Consider the following 14,405-nt stretch of genomic DNA (forward strand, 5'->3'; position numbering starts at 1 on the left):
ATAATTTGATCAAACCATATTGCCTCATTTATCATGTGCAGGTCTTCTGATACACATGAGTCCCTACGCTAAATGACACTGTGCCGGTCAGCGACCACCAACCCCGCAGAACAAGCGCAAGCAGGGAAGGGGGGCCATACAATGGCTCTGCAACCCCACTGTCACCGGACCAAACCCCAAGCCCCCCCCCCCCCAAAAAAAACCCTGCAGGCGGAGAAGGCGGTCACCAAGCAACACAAGTGTAAACAAGGTGTTAGCACTCACCATTGTACCAGCTTTGCGGGGTTGGCGTTCGCTGACCGGCACAGGGTAGTTTAGCGTAGGGACTCAGAAATGTATGTGTATCAGAAGACCTGCACGTGGTACATGAGGCAATATGGTTTGATCAAATTATATACTAACTTCTGTTTTTGGTTTTTAATGTAGCTGAACAGGCTTTCGTATCAACCATGGGTGCGATGTGCAGCCATTTCTGTTCTCCATGCTTGAGCATATTTTATGTATTGCCGTCCCGATTTTCTTTGTGGCTAGCACTCTTCCCTTGTTAGACCCATGTGATCCAAATTAGCAGGAAGCACCTGTGTAAATATGGTAAGTATCTCCTCTTTCTCCCATTCTACCCGCTGGTGCAATGGTGAGTAGTAACACCTTCTTCACACTTGTGTTGCTTGGCGGCTGCCTTCTTGGCCAGCGGGGTATGGGGGGGGGCCTTGGGGTTTGGTCCTGTGACAATAGGGTTGCAGGGCCATTCTGTGGCCTCCCTTCCATGCTTGCGCTCACTTTGCAGGGGTGGCGTTCGCTAGCCGGCACAGTGTTGTTTTGTTAGGGACTCCTGTGTATCAAAGACCTGCACGTGGTTCATGAGGCAATATGGTTTGATCAAATTATATACTAACTTCTGATGTTGGTTTTTGACGTAGCTGATCCAGTCTTCTTCGTACGACAGACTGTATGCATTCACCTCAATGGAAGCTGCTTGTTCAGAGCGGCACTTTGTTCTGGCTCTTAGACAGGAGCGGCTAGTATGATGTGGGCTTATGGACAAGGGTTGTCTTCAAGAGAGAATCCCTGGTAATAATAGGAATTATTCACAGTTGTGCCGCCAATTTCTATAGTTACATGTAGCATTACGAGGATATGATAAAGATGGATAATTAGTAACAAATATTTATTACAGACACACTGAAGCAAACACGGTTCATGTTAAGTGATTATCCGTGCAGGGTACTGTAAAACCCCAGAAGAGATGAGAAGACAATTAAGGGGAGATATATATTAAAGTTACGTGCGTCTGGAACAAAAACATTTATCCTATGTGTGGCAGCTCGAGATAGCACATGACCTCTGACAAACAGTTTTCAGAGTAATTTTAATGCTACCCTGGATTTAACTTGACTAACTGGTAGCAATTGAGCACATCTTTTTTTGTGGCAGCAGTTATCTAAAACGCTACAATAACAGCATCAAAAGTAGAATGGTGGAAGATTGGTTTTCCATTGTACTGCTGAACTGGCATAATGCCCACTTTAAAAGCAATTCTCTGCTCATCACTAAAATCTGGCAGACACGACACTAAATGCTTTGAGAGACCAGGAAAAAAAATAATAATAATAAATAATAAAGGAGGGGAGTGAGACAGAAATAAAAAAAAGGGGGGCAGACTTCTCCAAACAGACAGCATAGACGCATACACAAACAATACAAATCAAGCAAACTGCTACAAAAATTAATAAAATATATACTTTAGAAGAAAATAAAAAGAAAAGAAAGAAAGAGGGGGAGAAAAAAGTTTAGCACCTTACAGAGAACAGTAAAAAGGCTAAACCTAATCTGTTCAAAAGATGAATTTACCAGCAGGCTTGTATTAGGTATAGAACTACTAAACAAAAGCAAAATATATATTTACATTCCTCTATTGTTCTGCTCCAGCGAAAACCTACTCTATTCCGCCAATCACTTGTCAAACACATTGGCTACGTTTTATTTACCAGCCAATGTAATGAGTAAATATGTGATCATAAACTCTTCTTTCGCATGGACAGCTTCGGTTTCTTTTTTTTTTTTTTTCACCCCCTTTCGATTCTAAATACAGGTAATGATTTAGACAGCTTTCAAAAAAGTCTTTTGACTGTCAATAAAACTAATTCTATTCCCCTTTCCACATGGGGGTGAGAAAAAGGTCTTCACAAATGAAAATTCAAATTAAAATCCTGATTATAGTGTAGTGTGACAACACCTGTATTTATAATTTTACTGTCAGCTAGCTGGTAGTGTTTAACAAAGGCTGGAAGGAGGGAAGTAATTGGAATTTGTCTGCAACGTGCCAGATGAATGACGACACTGGACACTTTGCTGTGTTACACTGAATGTGTCTTGTTGGTAAAATAACCCTTATGTGTAGCATCACATAGTGACAGCATTGGATGTGAGATATGGCCCACAAAGACAAAAAGTGGGTAAGAATGGCAGATGTTTAAAAAAAAGGAAATAAAAAAACACACAAAAATATTCAATTGTGCAACAATATACTAAAACCTATGACAATGCAGAGCTAATCAGAACAGATGTGATTGTATCATGTGCCATAAAGCAGGTAGACTAACAAGCTTTTATGTAATTTTATTATAAATGAATATAAAAAAGTGTTTCTGTGGATATCAAGCATTCAGTATTTAACATTATACAGCCTTTTTGACTCTGAGGTGTGACTGGTAGGCTGGAGTTTACGGAGTATTTGTTTTTTGTTTTGCAAAGAAACAAAAAAACTTGGTGTGAGTGGACATAAAATTAGGCTCTGTTCTGGGGCATTGTTTGGATTCTTAGATGAAGATTCTGACATCGCTTACATGAAAAATAGCCCTGCATGCAGCACTATTTGCCCATCAAAATGATGGACAGCTCAGTAGAGTCAATGAGGTCTGTCAGGTGTCTGTCCTGAGGACAAAAGCCCCAACATAGATGGGAACAGAGCCGAAAAAAAGATGAATAAGATGATATACAAGCAACAAAACTGATCTGGACAGATTAGACGATCACTGCCCTACCTAGCCAACTTCCACTTACTGTTAAGCACTATTTTCCCATTAAGCAATCTCCTCCTGTAAAATCCAGAAATATATATTTTGTAAATTGTGTATTCTGAGATTTTAGCGTTTTATGCATAAATTAGAGCTGTTTGTAAACTATATGGAAACAGCTAAAGCGTCTCACAGCACGGCCATAAGATTACATGAAATGAAAATGTAGACAATGGGCATATTACAATATAGGTACATGGGTGGTGGCTTAAAGGGGTAGTCCACCAAAAAATTTTTTCTTTCAAATCAACTGCTGCCATGAAGTGCCAGAGAATTGTAATTTACTTCTATTAAAAAATCTCAAGCCTTCCAGTACTTATCAGCTGCTGTATGCCCAACAGGAAGTTGTATTATTTCCAGTCTAGAGAGCAGGAGAGGTTTTCTATGGGGATTTGCTACTGCTCTGGACAGTTCCTGACATGGACAGAGGTGGCAGCAGAGAGCACTGTGTCAGACTGGAAAGAAAACACCACTTCCTGCTGGACACACAGCAGCTGATAAGTACTGGAAGACTTAAGATTTTTTAATAGAAGTGAATTACAAATCTCTGGCACTTTATGGCACCAGTTGATTTGAAATAAAAATTTTTTTGGTGGACTACCCCTTTAAGAAAACAATTGAGAAAATTAACAGCACTTACAGAAGAATTCCTTCTCTGACATGCGCCTGAACAGGAAGCTAAGTGGCAGGATTTTTACAGAGTCCTGCTACTCGCGAAGAGTGATAGTTACTTTACTCCCTGGTTGAACAGTTACTCAGTACAACACTTTCCAGAATGTACTGTTCACCCTCAAGCTCTACATTACAACAACCATACCCCACCTACTGCCCTTCCAAAGCACTCGTCAGCTCCCTGCCCAGAGGTGCTGCAGAACACTGCAGATGCTGTATTCATCCCCTGTCTGCTCCACTGCATGTGGCACTGTTCAGCGCAAGCAGCGTTCAGTAATTATACCTCATTCTTCCCTAATACTATATAAGAGACAGGGTGGTGTTGTGACATCCCCCAGGACCCAGGGCATCAGCTCAAAAACAGCATTCTAAGGCATTAGAGGATGAAGCATCACAACTTGATGGTGGAGGGAGCCAAGGTACCAAACAACAATGAAATTAAAGTACTACACAATTTCCTTTAAGGGGTGAGTAGGGCAAACGCATCAAAGTACAATTTGTGAACCTATATTAGTAAGTTACATGAATTGTTTTATTTAAATACTTAAAATAATTTTCTGATGCCAGAATACCCTATTAATTTGATCCAATAGCAGAGTTAAATTAATAGAAATAGTTAGGTGGTTAGATGTAAAAACAAACAAAAAAAGAGTAATTTAAAATAAAACCAGTTTGATAAAGGCAATTCTAATTTGGCTATATATATATATATATATATAATGCATTTGGAAATGAAGCAGAAAGCAAATATAATTATTTGGATAGATCTGTCATCACACATACTCTGTACAATATTTTACAGGCTAACCTTGAAGTATATTAACATATCATAGAACATTTTACAGTGAGAAACACCTGAAGCGTTGGATGCAACTTGCATTAATACTCAGATCAGCCAACAGTGTACCATTAGACCTAAATGCACACATATACGTTGATAAGGTGTCAAGAGGTTAAGTGAAAGCTTAAACAGCCCACTGACAAAAACGGAGAGAAAGGAAACATTAAGAGATGCGTTCTGCTGTCAAGCTACATTTTCTGCCCAAAAAATTACTTATAAACACATGCTAATCTCTGAACACAGAAATCTTGCCTCGCACCACATTGTCTTGTGCACATGCCCATCTCTTCATTACAGCAGAAGTGGAGGGGAAAACCAATGCTCACAAAAAGATGCAAAATGACAGCGATGTTTAAGTTTATAGTGTGTAACAAATTGTCACATACACAGACTGAAGATAAAAATGTCATCTCATACCTGTCAAAAGAGAATTCTTCTGAGATTTGGAAACATCCTGTTTACTGTAACCACTACACATTACACAAAACCAAATGCTTGTGTGTGTGTGTGTGTGTGTATTAGTCTATTTTTTTTTTTTTATAAAGAACACAAACTTAATATAGACTTCCCCTCCTGAAAAATAGGACCCCCCCCCCTCTTCCACGTGAACCCATAAACTCTTAAACCAATTACCAAAAAACAGTATTAAACCCACTAAATGGGGCTAAAATCACCAATTATTCACTATATGTCCCTGTCCTCTATGACCGGCAAACTTACTTTTATCAACTCCAGCGCCATATGTAAATCCACAAGAACTCGTCATTTGGGCGGTGTCTGAGGCCCAACTAGTCCTGGGGCAAGTGAGCTGCTGTAATTATGCCTCTGTTGGCATGATTCACAGCTCTGTTTCCTTGCCATGTCACACAGAGGCTGGTCTGAGTGCTGAGCCCCCATATAAGCGGTTATGCCCAATATGTGGCCCCAAATAGTATTCAGGCCACTTTGTGCCACCAAAATGGTATTTATGACATTCTGTGCCGCCATGTAGAAGACAAGCCCTCTCTGTCCCCTATTTAAAGTAGACAAGCCCCCTCTGTCTTTCCCCATATAGTATAGGTCATCACTGTGTGTCCATATAGTAGTTAGGCTCCTGTATGCATACATGTAAGTACTCCCCCAGCTGCTAGCCCACCCAGTAAGAACCACCCCCATGCACCTACCTTCTATGTTCTCATTTACCTGAATGGAACAAGCCCTGGTTAATGTGTCCCATGGTTCAAGGGGCTCGCTGTAAAGCATACCTCTAAATGCTGTAAAAATACCTCAGGCAAGATGGGGGAGGGGGTTTAAAAAGTGATGAGGGAGCGTTGGCACTGCTGTGTGACTAAACTACTTAAACATTTATTTAGGTGAAAGAATGTAGAGGTAGTTATGTATGGCGGGGACGATATTATTGGCAATTCTACCTTGACATTACTCTGCTAACACTGTTTGGAACAATTAAGATACATCATTTTGGTCACTGGGTGTTCTGCCTGAGAATGTACAATTGTCGTTATTGCTTTGCTAGAACATAAATTGATTTTTTTTGTTATTTATAAACAAAGAGCTGCTGCAGATCAGGACACTGCTTATTCCTTAGTATGTCCCATTCCCCACCTTTCCATACTAATCATTTCTGCCCTAAAATGCAACTGAGGGCCTAAACAGCGAAGAGGGTAGTCACCACTTTTCTGTTTTTGATGGGTAGATCGGTTGTGACTGCCTTGGCTATATACCCCAATTAGCGGTCTCTGATAGAAAGGCAAAGGTAGACCCTAAAGTGAAAGAAAGGCAAAGGTAGACTCTAAAGAGAAAGAAAACAGACACCTAAAAACCCAGACACCTAAATTCATGGGATAGGCCGAAGGTCCTAAGAGTGATTGTCAAAAGGCAGCTTCACTATGGCCTCTGATGATATATACAAGCTACAACAAACAAATGACCCAATGGTACCACCCCCCCACCCCACACACACATACATCTTCCTCAAACTTCAAACGGGTTTTTGTCTTTGGCACTGGGGACCTCTTTATAACTTACTAAAAATATCCTGGATTACAATTCAATAATTCAATCTATTCTTTTTAAACTGTAACTTCAGGAGGTGCATTTTTCATTTTAGTGTGGACATATACTACATCCGCAATTGAAACTGCAGGCCTGTGCCCCAAGATCTGTGCTCCCACTGCCACGTTCCTAAGAAATCAAGCGGAATGTTTTTCCTACACCAAAAATATCATAATGCCCCTTTAATTAAGGATTTTCAAGCCGGTACTGTAATCTATACCTTTAACTTCACTAAACAAGATGTAGAATGAAATGAAACAGTGCACTGGGTTACAGACTCCAAGCCTGCAATTTTCATTGTTCTATTTTCCATATTAAGCCATGGAGACATTCTGAACCTCTGAAGGCCACAGACTGGCAATTACAATTTAGTAATAATGCCCTAGATATAACAACCAGTCTGCAACACAGAAGAAAACAAAACGTATATAAAATTTTGCCCCAATGCATTACCAAATTGAGTTAGCATTATCGTTGCAACATTATATGCTCTATTTCCCATTATTTATCAAGCCCAATCCATTTCTTTCTTACCAATTACATCCCCTATCATTTCCAAAATCTACAAACTGTTTTCAATCAACAGATTTCTTTATTATAGTGTGCAGCCCGCTTGTTACTCCCTCTCTCCTATCTGGAATCCTTGATTGGACAAGCAGCGTTGAATTTAACATGGACTGTGATTGCACATATCAAATAAATTAAGGCTGCCAATCTCCCCTTGGAGCATCTCCTTTATCTGTAGTATGGCTGGAGAGCAACCTGAGTGCATTTGCTTAGGGGCAAATGAAAGGGGTTGAAATCTAGACAAAGGAACTCTCACTTATTGCATTTTGATGACTTTTCAACTGCTCAATAGCAGAACCTATGGCTACAATCACTACAGGTAAATTAAATGTGTGAAAAGAAAAATAACTAGGACCCAGTAAATCAACTTAATAGCTAAAATAATAAAAGTGGAAAAACAGCATTGATGACATACATTATTAATACTAAACTATTTCCATTACACAATTTGAACTTGACAGGCCTTTTCACATTCTCCGTGTTACTAGGTGGCCTGCAGACAATGCACATTCTGGTAAAAGAATAGTTTATAAAGTTGAACATATGAAGCAACAATAACTTCAAATTATTATGCACTGTTGCTTCTGTAGCAATACAGACAAGAGGTTAATTCAGGAGACAACAACAAAAAAAAAATTATTCTTTTTCAACTAAGCTATATTTCAAAACTCAAATAAATGTATAATACTAGTCAATGTGCACAAGGCAACCAAAAGGTGACCAGACAAAATGTATATACAGCCATCATACAATTACACCAATACACAAGACCAGGGGTGGGCAATTAATGTTCTCATGGTGCCACATGACAAATTGAAATGGTTTTCTAGGGCCAGATATACTTAAATCAGTTCTGGTCGGGACGGCAGTGAGGCGGGAGTGTTTCCCAAACTTTCCAGCAAGTAACGTCTTCTAAGAAATGAGGCAGCACTTTTCCTATTCCTCCCATACAGCCCTGGCCTCCATGATTTCTTACAGCTACCATTAATCTCTTCAGAATCTCAGGCTCTGCACTTTTTTTTTCCAACGTCCTTCCCTTTGTCCTACCTATAGGGTCCCATACAGTAGAAATGCCCCCTGCTGTGCACCCCCCTACATAATAATAATGTCCCCCACCGACATAGTAATAATGCTTCCTACTATGCACTCCCACATAATGATGCCCCTGCTGTGCACAAACAGTAATAATGCCCCTGCTGTGCACAAATAGTAATAATGCCCCTGCTGTGCACCCTCACCACCCATAGTAACAATGATTTTCTGTCGTGAACAGTCCCCACCATAGTAATAATGCCCTGTTGTGTACAGGCCTCATCCATAATATTGCTACCTGCTGTGTACAGCACCCCCACACATAGTAATAATGCCCTGTTGTGTACAGCCCCCCACACATAGTAATAATGTCCTGTTGTGTACAGCCCCCCAACCATAGGAAAAATTACCCCTGTTGTACACAGCTCCAAGCCATAGTAATGATTATCCCCCCTGTTGTGCTTCAGCATAAAAAACAAACACAACATACTCACCTACTGCAGGAACTCAGCAGGTCTCTTCATCTTCTGGCTCTAGTATGCTGCCAGTATTACAGCAGCAGGGCATCTCTAGAAGCTGCTCGGTCATATGATGCCTACGTCTGCACAAGACCCACTGAGAGAGATGTCAACTATGACTTAACTGCATATTAAAAAGCATTAAAAAAAGGTTTTACCAATAGACAGTTATGGTTTTTACCATTCGGATGCCATTAAAGTGGTTCTCCAGGTTTAAAAAAAACAGCTGCTTTTGCCAAACCAATAGCACGACCCCTGTCCCTACGTTGTGTGTGGTATAAAAACTCAGAATTATTGACTTTAATGGAACAGAGCGGCTATAATGCACACGATATAGGGACAGGTGTGCCGTTGTTTTTGGAACAAAGGAACTATGTTTTTGACCAATACCAGGGTACTCTGGGCAGGTCAGCACGCCAAAAGTTTTGATCAGCCAATTCTGAGACTCCCACTAATTGCTAGACATAGCAGGGTGAAGCTATGTGGCTATGGCCTTCACTCCCCAGCTCGCTCACTGAGCTGACATGTTGCAAGAGATGGGCTCCATTGTAAGATTATGAAATGTCTCTTCCAACAAGTTGCCCTACCCTGAAAGCAGACAGGCAATACACAAACATTATATGACCACTGTGGCCAGTCAAAGGCTGAGAATGGATTTCTTTATGTTGAGATAGGGTCAGAAATCAATGAGGACCCAAGTACTGTAGGAATGGCAGTGAAAGGATACGAAAGGATACATATCGCATTTGCAGCGGATTTGACGCTGTGAGTTTCTTGCAGTAAAATTTGCTGCTATCCTGATTTGTGTTTAAGTCTATGGCACTTCATTCCTGCAGCTGATTTAAATTCTGCTGAGAGAATATCCTGCTATAAACTTGTAAAAGTTAACTTTTTAGCTCTAGACACCATGCTTACCTGTCTGTGCTCCCCCAGAACACTCCGGCAAGTGTCTCCAGGTCCCTGCACATTGACACCCCCCTCAGCCAATCACTGCACTGTCCCATTGCAACCAGTGATTTGCTGAGCAGGCCGTCACTAGGCAGGGACCTAGAGAAGCATGCAGGAGCGTGGTAGTTAATTTTTTTTTAAATTCGCTGCTGGAATGGAGTAACATAGACTTTAATAGGAATCAGTATCACTGCGGATTTCATGGAGCATGAAATCCGGTGCAAAATGGTATGTATGAATCCCCCTAATGCTATAAAATAAATAAATAACCCAGTCTGTACTTCACCCCTCGCCTTTCAAATTTTACCCTACTGAACACCCCTTTGAATTATGGAGTAGTAGTCTAGACTAGAGAGAGAAAAAATGTTTGTTACTGTACCAACAAAAACACCATTATGCCAAATTGCCAAAACGAAATTTTAAATTTCAGATGAACACATGCTTTAATATCCACGGATTAAATACTGCAGTATATAAACACATTAAAAGAATGGTTGATCCAAACAATACCGAACAAAAGTGCAGGCTAAATGTAACCTTAACCATATTCTTTCACATATCATCAAGGAGTGAATAGCAACCTATTACACATCAATTACAGATGACCTTTGGAGCCGATCAAGGTTCAGTTACAATCACACAAAAATTTCACTGATGTGAAAGTATATGGCATTTATACAAGGCATAAAATGTAATCAGCAGGACTGGATACTTGCATTTTAATTTCAAATCACCAGGAACAAAGAAGGCCAGGCACAAGCCAAATGGTTCTTTAGAAAAAAATAAAAGAATAATGAAAATGGATCAGTTTAATCTTCAGCATTTAGTGTTACCTATTAAGTCAATTTGTTGATCTTTTTAAATTGATATCTTTTACTACCCGGGAACTGCAAATCTTTAGAGGATAAATTTGTAAAGCAGGATCAAAACATGTTTTAAAACAAAAACCTAATCCACCTACAATACCGAACATACTATATATTTTACTGGACTTATTATTTTTTTTAAAAAAAGGAGGTGGCATAAAATAAAAAATATAATTGAAAGAAAATCACAGAAATCCCCAATACATACATAAAATCCCCTCTATTTATTATTCTGTGTAGAACGTTCACAATCTTTTTTTTTTTCACTACTTACAAATACAATGACTGAACTGCTTATTAACTAACTGGTCTGGGACAAGACTTAAAGGGAACCTGTCACGCGCCATTCCGGCGGAGAGCCTGCCCGACCCCGGTGGAGCCTCGCATACTTACCCTTTGCTGGAAGTCCCACTCCTGGACCCGGTTCCGGGACGGGGATCTCGCCGTCGGCAGCTGTGCGCACCAGAGAGGAGTCAGACGCCTAGAGAGAATGACGGCTCCAGCCATTCTCTATGGGCATCGGACTAATCTCTAGTAATTAGCGTACAGCGCACGCTCAGCTTCGGGCGCCAATATCTCCGTCCAGGGACCGGATCCAGGAGCGGAATTTCCAGCAAAGGGGCTCCAACGGCCGCTCGGGCGGGCTCTGCGCCGTAATGCCGGATAACAGGTCCTCTTTAAGGCTTTATTACACAAGCCGCTCCAGAAAAGCCAGCTTGCTGTTGGCTCGTGCAATAGCGGGTGGGGGGGATAGCAAGGGGAGCTGTGTGAAGGGCACCCCAGATGATCTTTATGAGTGACGGCCGGCAGACTGTTATTATTGTTACAAAATTTTTCAAAATGTTGAAAGACAATGATCAGCAGACATTGTGCATGTTGGCTCATTGTTGCCTTTTAAAAGTAGCTAATACACTGTGATTATAGGCTAAATACAGGCGATAATCGCTTGGTGTAATAGGGCCTTTAGTCTTTTAGCCCACATTGAAACTACACTGCCCAGTAGCCCTCTTTTTTTTCGATCTAACAATAGTGTCTCCTATCATTCACAAGTAAGGTAACCGTGAGAAAGGGGGTAGACTTGGCTATTTAGAGTACCCCTAACAAATGTGACTGATTATTTGACACTCCTTTTTGAGTGTATTTGTGACAATGTATAAGAACATAATAGAAAGCCATACAACTTCTGGAACCACATTACTGCTGATATTGCATTATTAGAACAATAGTTATGGATTGTGTGCCCTGGGGAACCCCCTTCAAATGGAGCAACCAATGTAGTACTGTTTATGACTGCATTGTATGATCTTTGTCAGTAAGCAGCACAGAAAACTGTGACGCCACTGAACAATGCCATGAGAGTTCAACAGCACTGTAGACTGTAGTTTACCAATGGGTTGGTAGATTTACAGGTGCTCTCTAGTTTGCCAGCAATGCCAAATTGCGGTTTTTCAGCAGGTAAGAACAATGGAAGTCCAGCAGGATCTAGTGGTTTGCAAAACGTTCCAAGCTTTTATTGCATAACTGAGTAAACAGCAGCAACTTTTCGACCTAAAGAGTCTTTGTCAAGCATACAATAAATAACTTTTTCATCCTTTTTTAGCACTTTAAACAATTTATACGTTTCTATCACAAGTATAACTATTATGGTACGATTCCAAGGTCTCTATTTTAGTAGAATGATTCTGGGGAAATGGCAGCATCTGTGACACCCACCTCACACATATACGCAAAACTGTGTTGATACGACTTCAGTAAGCAATGCTAGCTATTGGTCTCCAAGGCTAATGTTGCTATTGGAGCTACTTGCAGACTAACAAAGTTACTGTTATGAATGATGCTTTAGTTCAAAATTTAAACATGAACCTAACAAGCTACTTAAACAGTTTGGTTTTGGGGCACCCCAGGGAGCAGAGTCTAAGTGCCCTCTATGTCTTCACCCTTCAACCCACTTCAGGACGTGGAAGTGGGACTTCAGCTGCTAGAGGACACTATGTCACTCCACAAGTGAAACAGATGGAAGTAACAATTGACTGGAACATCAAACTAAACAGAGTTTGTTTGTTGTCTGTAACCACATGGGTTTGCGCAGAAACTGTTGACACAAATCAGCAGAACAGTATTAGGCTATGTTCACACTATGTAAGAGACCGGTCGTTCCGTGACCCGGCAGGGTCACAGAACAGACGGTCTCTGCAAAGATCATCCCAGCCGGTACTGCAGTACCGACCGGATGATCTTTATGGCCGTAGTGTTCTGATGCGGGCGCATCAGAACTCCCAATAGGACACAATGAAGCAAGTGGCCGGAGCCGCTCGCTTCATTGTGTGAACTGACAGGGTTTCCTACGGCTGCAATTCACTGAATTGCAGCCACAGAAAACTGACATGTCCGTTCTTTGCGGCACCACACTGGATCCAGGCCGGAGCGTACACGATGTGTATACGCTCCGGACAGCATCCCATGGAACAAGAGGCAATGTTCCACGCTGCATTAAGTACGTCTGTTTTTACGTACTTTTACATAGTGTGAACATAGCCTTAAAGGGGCTTTTTTTTTTTTTTTTTATCAGAGTTTTCCTGTTAAATGTAGCATATGGCATAAAAAAAGAAAATGGTGGTGGTGTTGGGGGGTTGGGTTGCTTTCAATTGTTAGTACAATACAAAAAGCTAGGTAAAAGAACAGGTTGCATTACACGGAAAGATTATTGTGCAAAAAATCGTTATATTGTTTGAATTTAAGCATGCGGGCAAGGATCAAACTACCAACATAAATTTCATAAAGTATGTCATTGATTGCATCTTTTGAGCTGACCATAAAATCACTGTTAATTGTTTGCTAATCAGAGAAAACAAAAAAATTGCTTTTCTAATAGGACCCATAGAGTATTAAAGATCAGTGCTTAAGAGTGACTACATAGAGCGGGGGATGTATGGGCCCAATACCTTATAATCCAATGGGTAATTAGGAAGAACTTCCACACAAGGTACACAATTACTTTTCATGTTTGTGTTTACTACTCACTAGTTCACTTTAGTAGGCTATAAAAGAACCAATTTTAACACTATCCACAAATCGGCTAAAATGTAGACATTCAAAACCTTGACAACTACTGGTACTCACATGGATCATTGACTTTAAAGGGGTTGTTCAGGGAGTAGAAAAAGTTTTACCTTGCGCTCAATTCCTCTTTCTGCTCGTCTTGGGAGCATACCTTCCAAGAAGAGACAGGTGCATGTCGTGTGCTCACAATGCCACACAGTTGCACAATGCTGCAGTGACATCCAACCGCTTCTGTACATCGTGCTCCTTTTAGTCTTAGATGGTATACTTCTAATATGTGCAAGGGACAGAGGTGAGCACTAAGTAGGAGAACAGACAACTACTTTCAGGGAAGTAATTATCGGCCAAACAGGTTGAATTTTGATTAAAACGCCCAGCGATGAACCACTGAATGAGCAAACCTGATTGCTGAGACTGTATGGCACCAACAATTTTTGTTAGTTGGCAGAACGTCTCCAGTGGAAACAGGGAATCTGCTTCTGAAATTAAAGTAAGTGAAGGGCCATGTGAATCTCACACATAAGAGCGGATCTACCAGGTTGGTGCTTTCAACTGTCGGCAGTCTCGCGTGTAGATGGAATTGTTTCTAAGATTGCCGATATATTAAAGAAGAAGCCTAACAATGCATGCATTAGTTGGCAAACTTTGCATCACAAAAGTAGAAACAGAAACCCCACAAAGGCAATAAATAAATAAATGCCAACAGGGTCAAAAAGTATCATTTCCAAAATTTCTTACCTGCAAAATGGGTTAAGAAACATTTCCACAACAC

The 14,405-nt window shown here is 40.7% G+C and overlaps 1 protein-coding gene across 4 annotated transcripts in view; it reads right to left on the reverse strand.

The window, feature by feature from the left end:
- The window catches only part of POLA1 (DNA polymerase alpha 1, catalytic subunit), a 200,685-nt gene that overhangs the window by 14,393 nt on the left and 171,887 nt on the right, over positions 1-14,405 (reverse strand). For 3 of the 4 annotated variants that reach the window (XM_069944819.1, XM_069944818.1, XM_069944820.1), the window contains exon 36: positions 10,424-10,477. The exons of the other annotated variant lie outside the window; for it this stretch is intronic. In XM_069944819.1, coding sequence (XP_069800920.1) covers positions 10,424-10,477 — 54 coding nt within the window. The remainder of the gene's footprint in view (positions 1-10,423; positions 10,478-14,405) is intronic. 4 annotated transcript variants of the gene reach the window in all.

Source organism: Dendropsophus ebraccatus, chromosome 11, assembly GCF_027789765.1.
Source record: "Dendropsophus ebraccatus isolate aDenEbr1 chromosome 11, aDenEbr1.pat, whole genome shotgun sequence".
Classification (NCBI taxonomy): domain Eukaryota; kingdom Metazoa; phylum Chordata; class Amphibia; order Anura; family Hylidae; genus Dendropsophus; species Dendropsophus ebraccatus.